We start from the raw sequence: 19,018 nt of genomic DNA, 5'->3' as shown, positions 1-19,018 counted from the left end.
AGGGAGGCGCAATGGGGCGCAAGAAAAGTGGAGCACCATCTATGATTTGCCACTTTATTATAAATATGCCCCCATGTGTCTAAATGCACCCTGATATTTTGGTTTGGAAAATATATAAAGGCAAAGGATTTATTTTTGCACTCGCTGGTGTGGTGTGAAACCCTCTTCCTTTTCAGCACCTTGACAAGTTGTTTCCTCATCTATACTTTATGTGGCACAGGGACAGTCTTGCTTTATTCTTGACTTCTTACCAAACTCCATGCCTATTCATGACAGTCACACTATATGATGAAACTTCAGCTCATGTAGTACTACATTTAATTACATGTGGTGAATCCAAATTTAGATTGTGTGGTAAAAGATGCTATGCCACATAAGTGATTTGTTTCAGAAAAACACTTTTGTAGGGAAAGTAGAGCAAGTGAGAAAAGAAAAATAAATATTCCACGAAAACTACCCATTCTGGTCCAGAATCGCTTGATGACCAACTTGCCATTTGTCCTGTGAAATATAACTAAATGGTAAACCTTTAAAGTCTGAAGTTCAGGCTGAAGTGATCACACGGGAGCTAAGACTGATTTGCATATAGCTGGGTCTAGAATGAAGTGCCATGGTGTCAAGATAATCAGAGGCTAGAATGCTACCTCAAGAGATTGCCAGTGGTTAGACTTATTGCAAGCATCTTCCTATCACCTTTTGTGTATTTGATGGACTGCCCTACGTGGCCAAGGGTATGCACAGATGTGGGTCCCTTGCTAACTGTGCCACTGGAACCAGGCTACGCCTGTCGAAAGAGCCGCAATCAGGGTGAACCCCATCTTGGGTTGCTTGTTTTTCATTTCTAACAGGTCCTGGCTTTGGCAGTCCAGCCTGGACTGTGTCTATTGGAGCAGGGTCAAGACTGAATTGCAAATAGCTGTGTCTAATCTGAGGGGACACAATGGGCAAAAGAACAATGGGTTGGAATGCTACCCCAAGCTATTGCCAGAGATTGGATTTATTGCAAGCAACCTCTTATCACTTTTTGTGTGTTTGATATCATGCATGGAACCCTGCAATATATTTAAAATTACTCACCTCTAGTTTTTGCACAACGATCCAGTTGTGACATGACTAGCCATCTGTAATAATAAAAATAACATAATTGCCCTACTGTAATAACTTACTACAACTGAGTTGTGGTGTTTGGTGTCTCAGTGCCTGCTGCTGGAGCCAGCCGACTGTGTGAAAGGAGAGACACAGAGCAGACATGCACCTGCTAGTTAAACATAGAAACTGATAACTAGCTTTTCAGGTTCAGTGGATTAGTTTTCCTGCAAAATGAATTTTTTTTTAGTAGCGGAGACTTTTAAAGAGTTTGTTCGTTTATTGCACTGCTAGACGTGCTCATACGGAAGCGGGAACCTAACTGCTTGTTGGAACACATTCTGAACTATAGCCATTTAAAAAGGCCCTGCGTTAAACTGCTTAGAACATGTTTATGGATCAAATTACTAGCTGTATACTGGTGTATTATTCCACACTACAAATTCCTATCATATCAAAGACCAAAAAAACAAGGATTTAGGGTTTTAAAGGGAATTGTAATGTGTAGCCATGTAATATAAGAAATTAAGGGTCCAATTTAGAGTACCAGACAGAGACGACTGCCGTAAATGTAGCAAAGTACCGTGTCTGCCAAACCCTCAATCCGACCGCTCTGTTAGGAGTTGGGCAGACCGTCATCTTACCAACAACAGTGTCCCTCCTGGCACTGGCATTTAACCTCACTCTGATGGGCCAACAGAGTAGCCCCAGTTGAAATAATCAGAGTACCAACCCTATAAAGAGCAGATGGTCTGATGTACCTTTTCTCTATTCACTGCAAGGGAAAAACTGTTAATATCTGTCAGAAAACAAAGATACTTTATCCCACACCCTAGAAGAAAACTCCAGGATGTGGAGATCATTTTTTTCATTCTTATCAAAACCGAAAATATTTAGTGCATGACTGCCTGAAAGACTGCATCTGTGCATCAACCATTCAGTGCTTTCAGAATAAAAGCCATGATGGTGGTTCCTCTCTGAAGGCACAGAGATCAGTGCTGGGCCAGCAGTAAAATCTAAATATGAGATCAGGGACCCTCTGTCAGGGATGGCAGGCATCCCTGACAGACGCCAGGCTAATGCCCAAGTCAAAACAATGAGGCCCTAAATACCTTATGGTTCATGTTAAAATAACATTAAAAGTCATCTTAGAGTTCTGTGCCCTAATGAAGGAATTCAGCCTTCTGCCTAGTTCCTCTTTGCGGTTTTAGAGCTCCTCAGTGACTTGAAATATACTTATAACGGCTGTCAGAGGATACTTTATCCCCCATATTATATTCAGTGGTTAATTTGTGTACAATTTTTATCATAAAATAAAATTAAAAAAAAGAAAAGTCAAAAGAACACAAACATGATATAGTTGATGTCAAAGTATAAAGTTTTACAAGCCACTATACTAGAGTGAAGACTGACCATCCTGGTATCATAGCATTCATGGTTTGCTCAAAGTTATGTGCAGATTTTTTAAAACTGTTTTTAAAGTTCTGTTAAAAGGATTTGATAATGGATTTTTTTCTGCAATAATAGGCGTAGTTAGCCATTTTCAAGAGATGAAATGGAGGCTGGAGCATTATGTGATTAGATTCATAAAGTGTGACACACTGGGAAAGTCCTACTAGAACAGTCACCAAAATAGCTGCATGATATCTCCTTAAATCATACAGTATTTATTATTCCTTTCATGTCTCACAACAATTAAGGAATTCTGAAGTAGTAGCCATAGTAATTAAATTGTTAGAGACATTCTGAGTGATAGAAGCCCCAGGATGCATTTGTGTGCTTATTATCACTGTCTCCTTGTTATACAGGTGGTGCTTCCAGACAGCAATTCTCTGTGTGATCGTTAAATGGACATTTTTCTCTTCTGAAAGGTAAGGGAATAAAAATCAACTACTGTTAGTTTGGTGAGGGACGAAGTAATACAGAAGAGATTGGGATGACAATATTATTTTTCCATTCAAGATAGCTCTTTTTTTGTTGGTTATCTGCCTTCATCTTTGCCCTCCAAATAAATTACTAAGAACAGAACTAGTATGGTGTGGAATCTTGTTTGAATGCATAATGCCTATAGAGTACCACAGATTATCATCCAGGAATTCCAGAGAATTCCTCAATTTTAAAAGCATACACATCAGTGCATTTTAATTCTCATTTTGATCCATTCTGAATGTTCTTGGACATTGCCTCTGGGTTCTAGCCTAAGTCAGTGTATATATGTGCACAAAGTCACACATTTTTTAAAATTGTTATTGGATTATATTATTTTAATTATTCAGACAATGAGCCATTACTACTAACAAGTGTTTGCATTATTTTCAAATGGATGTTAGTTTGCCTTATCTTAGAGAATGTTTTTTAACATTGTTTAGGGAGTCCACGTCTTTATATTGTAGGAAAAAACACATGCAAACATAATTCACCTTAGCGTTTATATTTGCATCCCCTGAAAAAATTAAAGATGAAGGGGAGCTAAGGTTGCTGCGGTGTAATAGTGCCTACATCACAAAGACTGTGGCAATAGAAACAATAAAAAGTAAGCAACTTTGAGCAAAGGTAGCTGTCCTACAGGTTAAGCTTCCTTTGGTCACTATAAAGCACACCATAATCCATAAAAGTTAAGGAATTCACTCTGAAGGGAGCTGTGAAAATTACTTGATTTCAAAAACAGCAGTGCAAACCTCTAAGGTTACTGCTGTAACTTGATCTTAAAGTAAGATAGATGCAGACATTTTGGTAACAATGCAAACAAGTTGAAAAGTGAAAAACATGCAGTGCCTAGTAGCAGTGGGGGCAGTTGATACCTTTCATTCAGACAATAATCCTGAATATTTGCACATAAAACGTTACTGGATGTTGTGGCTGCTGTGAGGGTTGAACTGTTATATTATCATCCCCCTTTCTGCATTGAATCAAAATGGGACATCGAACGTGCCAGTGGTATGCTCAAACAAGCCTTGACTGCTAGGGTACTGGATACAGTATTGAGCTGCCTGCAGAATCTGTATGGGGTTCATAGTAAATAATCTGTCTAGAGGAGTATCAGGCAATCACAGCCCATACGTGATGCTCTTTGGAGTACCAAGGGAAGTGGCTGAGCTTGATGCCCCTGGTAAAGTAACAAAGGCAAACACATCTAGCCCTTTAATACAATTCACTTTGTTTCAGAATGTTCAAGAGACTAGAGCTAAATTATCTAATGTTAAAAATTATGAACTCAGCGACCAACAAAGATAAGATTTCTAAAGCTGCTGATGGGTGGCTTCCCAAAGTGGAAGACCAACAAACAAGTCTTTGGCCCATCACTGGCATCCCCGATATGCCTGTGCTATTTGTTCTCCATTATCATCACATTTTCTTTCAGCTAGGTAGGTGTCAGGTTCATTACACTTTGCTATGCACTGTTCAACTATCTGTTTATTGAAGAGCTAATGCAAACAGATGGTGCTGATTAGTTAAAAACATCTGTTCCCTGCTGAAATCAAGGTTACCTAGTATGCTTATCTGTTGTTTATTTGTTCAAGAGTCCTAACAGGTAGTGTTGATTACTTAAAAGCCTCTGCTTCCTGCTGACCTCAGGGGTGTCTGGTATGCTTGCTTGTTGTTTATTTGTTCAGCTGCCCTGCCATCTAATTAAAAGCCTCTACCCCCGCCTCAGTTTCCTGTCAGGAACACTCCTCTTGACAGGAAGCACTCAATAATCTTCAGGAAGGCTCCAGTGCTTAATATGTTTGTTTACTCAGTCTTTCATTTTCTGACCCAGCCTCCTACCAGAGACAGCCTTCTAACTGACAGGAAACACTTAAAAAATGTCTAGGTGACTCCAGATAAATATAGCTTTCAAACACAGCCCCCTGCTCAGCTTTGAAGATCTGTCTAAAGACTGAAGATAGAACTCTGTGTCTCATCAGCACTGTCTTTTGGTTCCAAACCCTGCCACCTGCAACAAGAGCAACTGGAGACCTTTGCTTGGAAGACTGACCCCGCTTGGAAAGTATCTTGAACTTGGAATTCTGGTCATTCAACCAGCTCCATCATGCCGTCATTGCCTTGACTATGGCCATCATTCTCTCACTGCCATTCAGTTCTCTAGCAATTTTGTCTCTTTACATGGACTCCAGGTTAGTGCAGCAACTGGGCGCTTCTAGTTTTTGGTATAGACTTTTCTTCTTGAAGAACACCCCAACAATTTGTGTTTGAATAAGAAAGCTTTGGCTAAAGGAGTAGTTGTATGCCGTATCGCAACGTTAAAGACATGTATTGATTTTGGAAACATCTGAGCGGATACTAAAGGATAGGCGCTCAGGATTCAGCACGGGGAGGTCAGTGCTTAAGGGCTCTTCACATGGACTCAAATTTGTGATAATAATTCTTGTTTAGTATGTTTCATTAAGCAGTCTAATTTCAGGCTGATTGTGAAGTATTCTGGTATGTTTGTCTGATGTGATCGTGTTCTTGTTGCAGAGTATTTCTCCTGACTAAAGGAGTGTGCCTAGGCACTAGAACATGGGGGGTTCAGTTCATAAGGATTACCAGACCCATCTGCCATTGATTTCACAGGAGCTCTAGATACACCAGAACCATCACTCTTTCTCTCAGAACCCCCAGCCACCCTCTTCCCTCTCCAAAGTTAGAGACCAGTATCAGTCAGCTCTTAAGATACTAAGGGTTAACCTCAAGGAGAAATGGTAGAAGATCTTTGCTTCCACAGTACCTGTGGGAATTCAGGTGAGTGGCCCTTGTTGTGACAGAAAGTTAAGCCCACAACAAATTGGACTGCCCAAGTGGGTATAGATTAATTTGCCACTTTTCCTTGTAAAAAACAAATTGAGAAACAGGGCACATGCACCCCATAGCCTTCTTCTCTAAAATAGATGTCCCTGCACAGCAGAACTATACCTTTGCCGAATGAGAACTGTTGGCCAGCAAAATGACTTTCCAGGAGTTGAGGCACTACCTCCTCAGTGCACAACACACTATCACCTTATTCTCCGATAAAAAAATCTGCAGTTCTTCCACTCTGCAAAAGTCTTAACACCGAGTCGAATGAGATTGCTTTTATTTTTTTACCAAACTTGATTTTATACTAAGGTATCAGCCCAGTTCCAAGCAAGCCAAAAGTAGATGACCTTTCACATCTAGATAACCACCTGTACAAGTATATCAAGAAGTTAAAGAAAAGACTAAGGGCCTGATTTAGATTTTGGCAGATGGGTTACTTCGTCACAAAGATGATGGATATCCCAACAGCCGAAATATAAATCCTAGCAGGGATAAAACTTAGGAGGGTTGCGGAGAGCCACAGCAGTGATAAGAACCATTGGGGCCATTGCGGGGTGGCATTAGCGAGCCATGGCCTGCACCCACTTGTGCTTCCCTTGGAGTGATATGGAGATGTGGCAGATCCAGCACTAAGGAGGGAGGCACACATTGGGGCGGAGGTTTTGCAGAACTCAGCGGTGCCAAACAGGCAGCTCAAACTCACGGGACACTGGCTAGGACCAATGGAAACTGAGGTCCCGAGGTTCAGCCTGCACACCAGATGCTGTACCCCAGTTGTCAGAGAAGCCAGGATGACAGAGGGATCCACCGACCTTGCTTGCTTCCCGCAGGTATGAACACAGGCAGGCCCCGGGGGAATTGGCTGTGAATGCTGTTGATAAAAAGGCCCTTAGTGGGCGTTTGGACAGCAATAGACAAAGCTGGAACCACGAGCAAAGCTTGGAGGCTGTGGGTTGCATTTCTCTTACGGTAGTGGCCCCTGGCAGGTGATGGTGTGTACTACTCCTAAGCTGAGCAGTGATGGTGCTGTGGGGGCACCGCACGGACACTTTGACCAAAGGAAAGGGTAACAGAGGGACACAACTGACCAAGATGGGCCAATATGCAATGTTCAGGCTACTTGCAGAACTGCCCTCATGTATGGAGCACCCAGTTTGCAACAGGAGAGCTTGAAGCAAGACATGGAGCTCTCCTTAAAAGACCTAATGGAGGCTTTCCAGGGGGTGTGCGGGCTTCTTGGAATTCAGGATCGACTTGGTGACAATGGAGGTCACGGTTCTCTGGCCAGATGTTAAGAAAATAGAAACGGAGGCCTCACTGGCCACATTAAGGGGGTTATTCTAACTTTGGAGGAGTGTTAATCTGTCCCAAAAGTGACGGTAAAGTGACGGATATACCACCAGCCGTATTACGAGTTCCATAGGATATAATGGACTCGTAATACGGCTGGTGGTAAATCCGTCACTTTTCCGTCACTTTTGGGACGGATTAACACCTCCTCCAAAGTTAGAATAACCCCCTAAATGCTGTAACGAGGACTCTTAAGAACTAAGTTGACCGCTTGATGAAGGATTCTGAGCTCGAAGACTATGAGGGTTGTTCCAAGAGGAACAATAACTGAGTTGTGAGGGTGCCCGAAAAGGCAAACAGGCCTAGTGTCAAACTATTCCTGGAGGACCTAATCATGAGCACTCTGAAACCCAAAGGCCTTTCCAAATTCTTTCAATAAATCAAGCACCTCAGGCCCCTGACTTCTACCACCCGACCGGGAGCCTCACCCAGGACTATCATTGCTTGTATCTACAATCATCGGGACTGAGTGGCAGTCCTACAGGCCACCAAGTAATGTTTGCATCTACAATATGAAAATGCCAACATCAGTTTTTTCCCTGACATTAAGCTACAGGTGCAGCAGCTGTGTAACAGCTTTGGCAGAGTCAAAAGGGTGCTACAAGAGCAAAACACGAGATGTATGATGATGTTTCCCGCAAAGCTGTGAGTGGTGCCTGAGAGAAAGACATTACACTTTGTGATCCCAGAAGAGGCTTGGACTGGATAGAGGGCTGGAAACCAGGGAAACATGTCCACAAAATTGAGGGGTATTCAAACTCAAGACCAAGTTGCTTTGAGACACCAGCGGACTACATTGTGGGAATCGAGAGAGAGGCAGCCCACAGACATCAAACACTGAAGGCATGAGATCGCTGGCCTCGGAGAAAAGGGCTGTCCCCATTGAAGGTGATGCCTAACAAACCACAGATAGCCCTTACTCAGAGAAACGCCTCAGAGTCGAGAAGTTGTCCGGCACAGTCTGACATTTGGGCATATTAACTTGAACCCTAGGGATCACACCCTTGTACTATGAGGCACCGATCATGACTTGGGAAAACAGGAAGCATTTTGTGGGTAGAATGAACCACACAAACTCAGGACCATGGCCAGCCCACCTCTTTGATTTACACCTTTTTTGGCCAACAAGATCTCTCAACGTTGGGGAGGCAGGCAGATCTAGACCAGGTACACAGGGATGCAGGTAAGCAGAAGTTACTTAAGAGGTTTTTGACCCATGTTTGTTCATTCTTACCGTTTATGTTCACCATTGAGATGCACTAACTGGCTGGCACCAGCTCTGATCCACCCAGTCCCCAAACTGCCCTACAAGAAGGCAGGGTTGCCTAGGGTCATGACTGAGGATAGCTCCAGATTCCTATGGCAAACAGAAAGTCACAGAAGATACTGCCCTGGAATGTCCACGGTTCTGGGGGGACAGGAACAAAAAGGCACCTCAAAGCTTTAAATGCCATGGCCCAGACGTAGGAATGATTCAGCAGACATATCTGGAGGGCAACCACTATAAAGCCCTGGACAGATATGGCTACAAAATGCTTGTTCTGGCAGGCTACAAAACATGGTCTAGAGAGTGGGCATACTCATAAAAATGTGATACATTTCACCCCCCCAACAGACATGGGCATCACAAGGCAGGTATGTTGCTCTGTCTGGTCTTTGGGAGGAACTGTCATTACACAGTTTGGCTCTACCGCACATAGACTACCTGCTGCTACAAATCCTGGGGTGGGTTGTGACTTCAACATGATGGTAAGGGGGAAATTGGACTGATTGTCACAGCAAAATGTGCCAGAGAGAAATGGGCACCTACTAGACTTTTTAGAGACCCTGCGACTGGCAGATATCTGGATGACCCACAACCCCAATACAGGTTTTATTCAGGAGTGTATGGCATCGAATCTGGAATAGATGATCCCCTCACTTTGCACACACTTTTAAGGTGTAAAACATCTTGCAAGGGCATCTCTGACCATTCACTTCTATGAGTATGGCCAATCGACTGCTGGTACGTTAAAAATCGAAAGATGTCAGGTGAGCTCTGCAAATGCACAGACCACTACTTCATTGGAAATAAGGAGTCAGTCGCCTCAGTGATCATGGTGTGAAGGCTCATAAGACAGAGATCAGAGAGAGGACAGGTGAGGCCCTTGTTCACCACAGACAAAAAGGAAAAATGAATTGACTGGACAACCTAGAGTAAGAAATATTGACCATGGAGCTTCACCTTGCCTCAAGAGTAGATGCTGCTCTGGCTGATGACCTATGCCTGAAACAAGAATATAGAGAAATAGCTGAAAATGATGCTCAGGCAACATACAGAGCTCCCTCAAACAACCTATATGAAGTTGGGAACAAAGCAGTGAAGCTCCTGACCTGGTTGAATAAAAGAGATCAGTCCAGATATTGAGTACAGGAAATTAAAAATGCAGAGGGAGGGCTGGTCAGCGGGGGCCCGCCATCGCAGACACATTTGCATGTCACTATGGACAACAATCCTCCCCAGTGGTTACCAAAACCACTGGGGAGATAGAAGACTTCCTTACAGCCATACTGTTCCAACAATTGTCCCCAGAGGACAAACTAATGCTAGAGGCTGAGACAGAGTCAGATTAAATCGCAACTTTCATGCAGGATCTACAAGCAGGCAAAGCAACAGGCTCAAATGGGCTCCCACTAGAATTGTACAAGGCTAATGACACCAAGATTGCTCCACCCATACTAGCCATGTACAAGGAAACAAAAAAGCAACGAGCATTCCCATAGGATCAGAGACTGGTCATCATTGTAGTAATAGCAAAGGGGGGAAGCCTCCAGAGGAATGTGCATCATACAGGTCCATTTTGCTGCTAAACTCTGAACTTAAGATACTAGCTAAGGTGCTAATAACCCGGCTGAAGAGGGTGATAATGTCTCTGATCCGAGACCAATCCGGCCTTATGGAAAACCGGAGCAGAAGGCTGAATCTCCAAAGACTGTTTAGGGTGCTCCGGGGTATAGGAGACTCGCAACACTGGTGATATCCTTGGACACAAAGATGCCATTTGATACACTGGAATGGGACTAAACGGTTGCAGTCCTAAACAAACTGGGCTTTGGTCCAGAATATAAGCAATGGGTCGGGCTGCTCTATAGCGGACTGCTCACCAGGGTCAAAGTTAACAGTGCACAATCAATCACAATCAAATTAAGAAGGGGCACAAGGCAGGGTTGCCCACTTTTGCCAATGATGTTCGCCCTGACTTTGGAGTTGCTGGCTGCCTGGATACAACATAATCAGCTGGTCGGGGGACTGAGCTCCAACAATACCTGGGAGGTTAAAATATCCTTCTGTGCAGATGACATATTGATGTATGTGGCTGACACCAGGCTAACAGTGTCCAGAATAATGCTTGTTCTGAGACGTTTCAGCAAGTACTTGGGCTACTTCATTAATTGTCATAAGTTTCAAATATGCGCACTAACAGGTGGTACAGAGAGGCAACCGCCTGATTGGAGGATGTCGAGGAGGGTTTTAAATACCTGCTTATCTATGTAACAAAAGGCGCCAAGCTCTTTTTCTCAGAAACCTGACCCCTCTCCTGGAGAGACTGAGAGGAGATGTCTAGCACTTGTGCACCTTGCCGCTCTCTTTGCTGGACAGGGCCTCCTTGTTTGAAATTATGTTCCTGCCTAGATCTTTATACAAACGTCCGAACACCACATATGAAGGGAGTATAGCCATGCCTGATGCTCAAAAATACTACTGGGCCTCCCAGCTGATGACAATAAATGACTGGGTATTCTTGGCTCAAACCAAGCAAGTTGTGAGAGTGGACAGACACATGATGGGCAGCAGAGGATACCCACCCACACTTTACAGGAAGAGATCTCTAGGACACTGCCCCCTTACATGACAACAGTAGTGTAAATGTAGAAGGAAGTGACAAAATAACTAGAAGGGGGGCAGACCTCAGCAGATGATAGGGTTTGTCAAATGGGATGCGTTAGGCATCTCAAAATTGGGCAATCTGTGGGCAAGGGGTGATGATGTTCCCTCAAAGATCTGGCAAGGGAATTTCAATTGGCATATTTAGAAACCTACCATTAGTTACAGGTCAGACATACTTTGGCTTCCCAGATATCAGAAAGGCACAGAACTGATGGAATTCTCGAAACTGGAGGACAGACTGGTAACCAAACCCCTGCTCAAATAAGCCAGAGCTTTGGTGTATAAAACAAATCCAACACAACTTCCGAGACACTCTGCTGCAGCTCAGGATGCGATGGGAAGGGGACATGGGGGATGTTGAAGATGGGGAATGGGAAGTGGCAATGGGGACCCTGCAGGTTGGTGCAATGAAAGCTGGGTTCAGGCTCACCCAGTTCTGTATCCTGCATCACTCATACTGCTCTAGGTCAGACCTAATTAAGATGAGGAGGAGCAACATCAAACCTGTGTTTGCAAGGTTATGAGCAGGGCGTGACCTTTTTTCACATTCTATGGTGCTGCTCAGTGATATAGACATACTGGATGGAGCTTGCAGATTGAACGTAACTGGTGTAAAGAGTGGACCTTGATGGCTCTGCTAAAAAAATGTATTAAACGACTGGAAAGAGTCTGAAGCTCCGAAGTACAAGAAAACACAGACGGCCTGGGCCTAAGTGTTTCAAAATGAAATACTTCTAAATCGTAAGGCACCAGGGAACCGCTGGACATTGTGGACTGGAATAAAGACATGAACTGGTGTATGCTGGCCAAAAAGGTGATATACGAAGGAACAGGTTGTTCCAAAAATGGGGTAAAGTCTGGCACAATTGGTAACATATTGTGGACTAGACCCCACCAGGCATTGCGTGGCACCATCAGGTGGTAGATTTGAGGGCACACATTGAGGTGGGGCACAAGTATAAAGGGCAATATTGAGGGTTTGTGACAGCTTTCCATACTCTGGTGTATCAAATGATGTAACTGCTTTTGAGCACTGGATAGTAAAATGTTATTCTTTGTTCACAGCACAAATAATTACAATATGTTTAAAAACGTTTTGTAGAATTTTGGCAAAAGACAGTAGAAGCCACAGAAACCCTGGACCCTTGAGAATGGTTAGAGAAAGCCAGTCACATTGGGCATATATTTCTGCCATGAGAACTTACATTATAGTCCCACCCTGGAGTAAAGGAAAGTAGTGCTTGATTGGTGTCATTTCATTCCTTTAGCAGGACACACCCTGGGGAACAAAAACCCCAAATAAAACTGCCTGCAATGGTTCTGGTGGAAAACTGCGCCCGAGGATGTCACAACCTTTGCCCAGACTTGCCCAGCTTGCTATTCGGTGCTTGAAACAAATCAAGCCCTCTCACCCTACAGACCTCCTTCAAATAATGCCCACTTCACCAGCTCTCTGGCACACCATCAGTATGGAATCTGTGATAAATCTTCTGTATGTCAAAGTATCCAGCACTGTTTTGGTGGTGGTAAATCTGTTAACACAAGTGGCTCATTTTGCCGCCTAAAGAAACTTTCTGCTGCTACAGAGTTGGCAGATGCCTTCCTTCAGCAGATAGTCTGGGTAAACAGAATTCCCTCCATGATCATTTCAGATTGAGGCCCCCAATGTGTCTCAAAGTTTTGATGATAGTGGTGTTCCTTGCTCTGCATAGACCTCAGATTCGGGGACTCATGTCTCAGCCTGATTGTGAAGTTGTCTGATGCGATTGTGTTCTTGTTGCAGAGTACTTCTCCTGACTGAAGGAGTGTGCATAGCCACCAGAACTTGAGGTGTCTGGCTCAGAAGGATTAACATACTTGCCTGCCATTCTTTCAACAGAGCTCCAGATACACCAGTGCTATGACCTCTCCCTCCAGCCCCCCTTACACCTAGGGTTAGTTACCTGTATAAGTCATCCCTTCAGACACTAAGGATTGCTCTCAAGAGGAAGTGGTGATTGATCTTCACTTCCGCAGTACCCCTGGGAATTCAGGTGAGTGGTCCTAGGCGTGACACTTACAGACCACTTGTTCTAGTTCTTGGGATAGAAAGCACTCAAACAATAATTTTGATGCCACTGCATGGTTAAAGAGAAACAGGAAGGTGTCAATCTATCAGTTCAAAAAGCATTATGTGACGGATTCTATTCATTAAACCCTCACTGACACCAAAATGCTTCCAGAGTAGATCACCACAATGAATTGGGCTGAAGAAGAGTACAGTCTTGCTGAAGTCCTGAGTCCCAATCAGAGAGCTGAGGTGTCTGCTGTGTCTCCAGATTTACACAAAGTACAAGTTCCCCTGAGAGAACCTAATGCTGTGATTTCAATAATGCCAACTATTCAAACTGTTGCTGTGTTTTTTTATGAGCCACCAACAGAAATATCAATTGAAATGACTCAGCTTTAAAAAATTGTTCTGTATGAGAATGATTCTGAGGCAGATTTGAATGAAGAAAACAAAACTTTTCTCCAGTCAATCAACACTGCAGATGGCTTCTTGAATGTTGCTGGTTCTCGAAATAGATATCTAATTCCATCATGGACATATACCTGGTTTACTACCGGAGTCGTTCTCCTTTTAATTTGGATTATAATGCTGGTTATAATTTTGCTTCTTGAGCATGTGAACTATATTCCTGAAAAGGCTGTGCTATTTCTTGTGGTTCATGAATTTCAACCACATTCTTCCTCTCAAAGATCACATCAGGATTATCATGCTGTCAACATCACTGCATGTCCTGTATCTGATGTGTCGCTTGGGAAACTGTTTGCTAACAGATCATGTACCCAACAGAAATTATTAAAATTCATTATGTTTTGAAAATATCCCTGGATGATGTTATGGTAAGTGACCCTTTGCAAGTTCAGGTAACACATGTAGTTGAACAACTAATGTCCAAACTGGGCATAAAAGTAGGTTGTGTCATAAAGCCAAAGAATGTCACCAGAAAACTGCGAGTTGAAACTTCTGTTCATAATATTCTATTCGCCAATTGATGTCTGGGCCCGTGCTCCTGTTAAATAGTTGTTAGACATTGCTATAGGCAAATTCTATGTGCAGAGAAGGTTTATAAGGTGTAGTTGTTTATTTTCATAGCTTTGCTGATTTTAGATTGAGGCATTTTAGATTTTTGAATAATGCTGAATGTAAGGGTGACCAGCTTAGAGATGGCTTGATTCACACTGTGTTGTAAGCATGACTCTGAGATTGTGTGCCATTACGCTCATCTAAGGAATGTGTGTAATTTATTTTAGCAAACAAGATGGATTATTGGTGGCTTATACATTTCTGTCAGCCTCTTGACTTAAAATTGTGGGGTGTGTGAAGTCTTTAAGAGGGTGGTGCCATTAAAGTGAATGAAGAGTGAGCTCTTTTTTGAATTGTGTACACAATTTAAAAAGTATATGAAAGCTTTTTCTTTGCTAAGTGGAAGAGTACCTGTAAAAACAGGGTAACTCCCACCAAATGTGGGTGAATTGGCAGATATGCTTTCTGTCCAGCATTGGGGCAAAGATTACATTCATTATCACTTGATTGAAGATTCTAAATTGTGCACAGGTGTAGCTTGTTGAAGTACTTGAAGTCCAGGAAGCCTATTTGAAACTTTTACAGTGATTGTATATCATCTGTGATGTGATCAATGATGTAGTTTGAGATGTCATCAGTAGTGTCATCAACTGCATCATTTAAATTTAACATGTTATGAGTGCTGTATTATAAGAGGACATAAGCAGTGCATGATGTGGCCGCTATTTATAGTTAGTTCACTTAACTATAACTGACAAGTTTCAGTGTTTTTTTTGGTTCAACATGGGTTGTCATCTCATTCTAACACCTAAAAATGATGTCACTTTAACCTTTGTTTTTTTCAAAGAATTGCTGTTTTCTTTACGTATGCTATGATATTATCACCAAGACCTAAACATATCGTCAGTTTAATCTGTGAACCCTAGAAATTCACTGAAAAAAACAAAGGTTACACGGACATTATAGTCAGGAAATAGAATTTAAAAAACATCGAAATTCACTTTAAAAAACTAAGGTTACAGGGACGTTATAGTTAGGCTCACATTTTAAACATACAAAACCATAGAAATTCAGCTGATAGAGTTATTTCAAGTAACTATAACTCATGCCCTAAGGTAACTATAACTTGCATGTTAAGTGAATTTCTATGTGTTTTTTAATTCTATTTTCCAACTATAACGTCCCTGTAACCTTTGTTTTTTTCAGTGATATATATATATATATATATATATATATATTTCACCTAAAAATACTGTTACGAACTGCGCTTGACTGCTCACCTCTGGATACAGGGTTGGCGAATACACCCGGTCTTCTACAGGTTTTGGATAATCCCAGATAAGGTCGACCCTTTCTAGTAGCCACGGTGCCGCTTGACAGGAAACGCCAAAGCAGACTGTACCCTCCAGAAGGAGTCCCAGAGGGGAAAAAAAAAAAAACACTGGGGAAAAACCTCAAACAGGAACTCCTGAAGAGAAGAAGAAAAAACAGGACTTCACAAAAGGAACAAAAAATAGGTAAAAAATTTCCACGACAAAAAAGCAGGAACGAAGAACAGGAGCGAAGAGCACAACCAAAAGGAAGTGTTTGCAACGCAAGGTAGAGCAAGACTGACTTATATACTGAAAAAAAGGGGAAGTGACATCACAGGAAAGGGAAAGGATGCCATCTTGAATTGGGAAAAGCCCATAGACGAGAATAGGAAAAAGAAAGCAGTATATAAAAAAAAGAGAGCAAGCTGGGAAAAAGACCAGAAAAAAACCACCACCAACAAAAAGGAAGTAAAAATGACTACCGGTAAGTGTAACGCGACCGGGAGCGTAATACACGCTTCCCAGGACGCGTTACCAAAAAAGGCGGGGAACGGCGCTCCGAGTGTTGGCAGCACGTTCCTGCCGCGAGGGCAAAAAGAGACGCCGCGTTAAGGCGCGGAGTTACAAATACAGTTAAAGTGCAGTTATACTTATGAAGTAAAACTTAAAAGACACTGACATTCTCACAATTGCCAATATAAATTATCATACATACGAGATTAATTATGACATTGCACTTACCACTTTGACATAGATGGCTCAGAGCATAGTGTCATTAGTTTATTTGTGTATTGTTGTTTAATTACTTTTTGCTTATATGTGCTTTTATTTATTGGTATAACTATTCTGAGGTCAAAAGCATTACATTTGGTGTTTGAGTTATGGTTTGTATAGCTGTTGTACAAGTATGTATTGTGAACTAAACCATAAAATACAAATGGCTACGGCATCCACTTTAGGACATCCTCATTCCTTATTCCTCATCCCTACTTCTCATCCCTGCTTCTAATCCATCATCCCTACTTCTCATCCATCATACATCATCCCTACTTCTCATCCATCATCCCTACTTCTCATCCATCATCCCTACTTTTTATCCATCATCCCTACTTCTCATCCATCATCCTTACTCCTCATCCCTGCGGCTCATTCCTGCTTCTCATCCATCATCTCTACTTCTCATCCATGCTTCTCATCTATCATCCCTACTTCTCATCCGTCATCCCTGCTTCTCACCCATCAAACATCATCCATAAATGGCAGTAGTTTTTTGTTTTAATTCTGAACCATAACTGAAATGTAACCGTGTTTTTTAGGTGAATTTCTGAGGTGTCATAGCCCAAGCTCACAATAACTTCAGTTTAACCTTTATTTCTCAGTCAATTGTTTTTTGACCATATACAACATCCAAGAGTCCCTGGTGCCCAACTTCTTTGGGTGCAGCAATCACCACCTGTTTACCAGTCTTTAATCCATGCAAGGTGAGGTATGGTTGCAGGGCCAGGTGTTATTCATTTTTTATGAAATTGTTTAACAACATAAGGAAAAATAACTGATTGCTTTGCCACCCCCAAAAATAACGTGCACCCAGCCAGCCAGTTATCTCATATTCAAAGGTCCTTGAGCATTTCTAGCCTACCTATGATATTTAACACCTTCTTTCTTGTTTGCTACTGTTTTATGGCCACCCATCCATAAATGGTTGATTGTCTCTCATGTAGTGGTTTTAGGTCAACTGCTGCTCCCTGTCACATCGACTGCTTCTCTTTATCTCTTATTAATCCTTAAGTCAGTTCTAATTTGACTTTACTATTGCCATGAGGAGGCTGTTGCTTCTCCTACTCTATTTGAATTTCATTCCCCCCTGAATGACGCTCTGTCTGGTGCTTTTTCGTCCCCAGCCTCTGGCAGGGACTCAGTCACAGCGTACCATTGTGTAAGTATGTCTTACACCTGACTTACATGCGAGATAGGAACAGGTTTCCAAGAGTAAGACACACAGGACCATATTCACAAAGGTATAATACTACTTGCAGATTAACTCACATGAACATTTACCCATGAACCAGGGTGTAAATCTACACTTTTTGCTATTCTCCATTTCTGAGTGTATGTGTCATCTGACATGTCTACACTATCTGAAACGAGGGAATGCAGACTTCAAAAACTGAAATGACAAATGTCAAGTTGTTACTAGTAACTTTTCACATGCTACCAGTGTGCAGAGATCTCCACAATCGTGGCAAAGATATCCACTACTGGGGCGGAGGGCTCCCTAAAGTAAAGTATAGGGAAAAGTGATACAGTATATTATTAAAAAAAATATTTTAAATATTTTAATGTAAAATAAAATTACAGAATAATTAAAAAAAAAACATAATCTGGAATAAGAATGTTACAGCACAATAACTGATCAAATGAAATGTTTAATAAATATTTACATTAATAAAATAGATTAATTCATAAACATTTTTTAAACAAAATGAAAAAAATCACACCGTCACTAGCATTTTCATATTTAATTAAATTAAATGTTGTACTCCTCAGAGAACTGCTTTGGGGAATTGGACTTAGACTAGTAGCTTTATCAACGCTTCAATTACCCACAGAGAGAGGTGAGCTGGGGTCTCCAATTTTGAGAAGTACTATATAGAGGCTCAGCTGCATTGGCCTACCAGGTGGCTAGCTGGCCTCTCTCTTGGTGACACTACACTGTCCCCATTGGAACTAGATGCAGTGGCATTACAGAGAATGCTATTCCGGACCTCCTGCCGCACAGCAGGGGGACCAAAGCTGATGTTAATGGCTGCTACTGCTCTGAAGCGGAGCTTATTGCTTACCCAACCGTACCCCACCTATGTTCCAGAGTTACCACTCACTGGTCTCAGCCTATGCATTGGCAGACTATCCCCTAAGACATTAACTCAATGGTCTGTTAGCTCTATCACTCGAGTTGGAGAATTATGAAAGGTCGGCATGCTGATGAGCTTTCAAGGACTTCGCAACCAATATGGCATAAACAAAGGGCAATTCGTAATGTACAAATGCATAAAAGAAGCACTCTGCACCCAATGGCAGGTGGTTCCACATGAACCACCAACACATTAGCTATTACAGACTTTGCACACATTTGGATTGGCCGGCAAACTTGTCCTGTGGCTGTACTGCGCCCACCTACAACCTGTGAATGAGAAGTTGTCCCTGCTCTGTGACAAACTGGGAAACTGACATAGGCAGGGTATATAATGATAAGGAATGGCAGAGAGTGGTGTGATACCCCCACAGAGTATCGCGTAATTTTGTCCTACACAAGGCATACTTTACCCTGGCAAGACTATGGAAATTCTTCCCAACAGCTTTTACCTTCACACTACCCAGGATTTTTTACTCCAAAAGCTGATTTCTTCCACATGTTGTGGTCATGCACATGACTCACCCACTACTGAAGCAGGGTCACTGATACTCCAGCCATAGCCATTAGAAAGCCTGGCT

At 42.3% G+C, this 19,018-nt stretch overlaps 1 protein-coding gene across 1 annotated transcript in view; it reads left to right on the top strand.

Annotated features, from left to right (window-relative positions):
• Nucleotides 1-19,018, top strand: part of LOC138261206 (uncharacterized) — an 86,010-nt gene that overhangs the window by 10,966 nt on the left and 56,026 nt on the right. The window contains exon 2 of the mRNA XM_069209957.1: nt 2,895-2,957. Coding sequence (XP_069066058.1) covers nt 2,895-2,957 — 63 coding nt within the window. The remainder of the gene's footprint in view (nt 1-2,894; nt 2,958-19,018) is intronic.

This window comes from Pleurodeles waltl, chromosome 10 (assembly GCF_031143425.1).
Source record: "Pleurodeles waltl isolate 20211129_DDA chromosome 10, aPleWal1.hap1.20221129, whole genome shotgun sequence".
Lineage (NCBI taxonomy): Eukaryota > Metazoa > Chordata > Amphibia > Caudata > Salamandridae > Pleurodeles > Pleurodeles waltl.
This window is presented reverse-complemented; position numbering and strand designations above follow the sequence as displayed.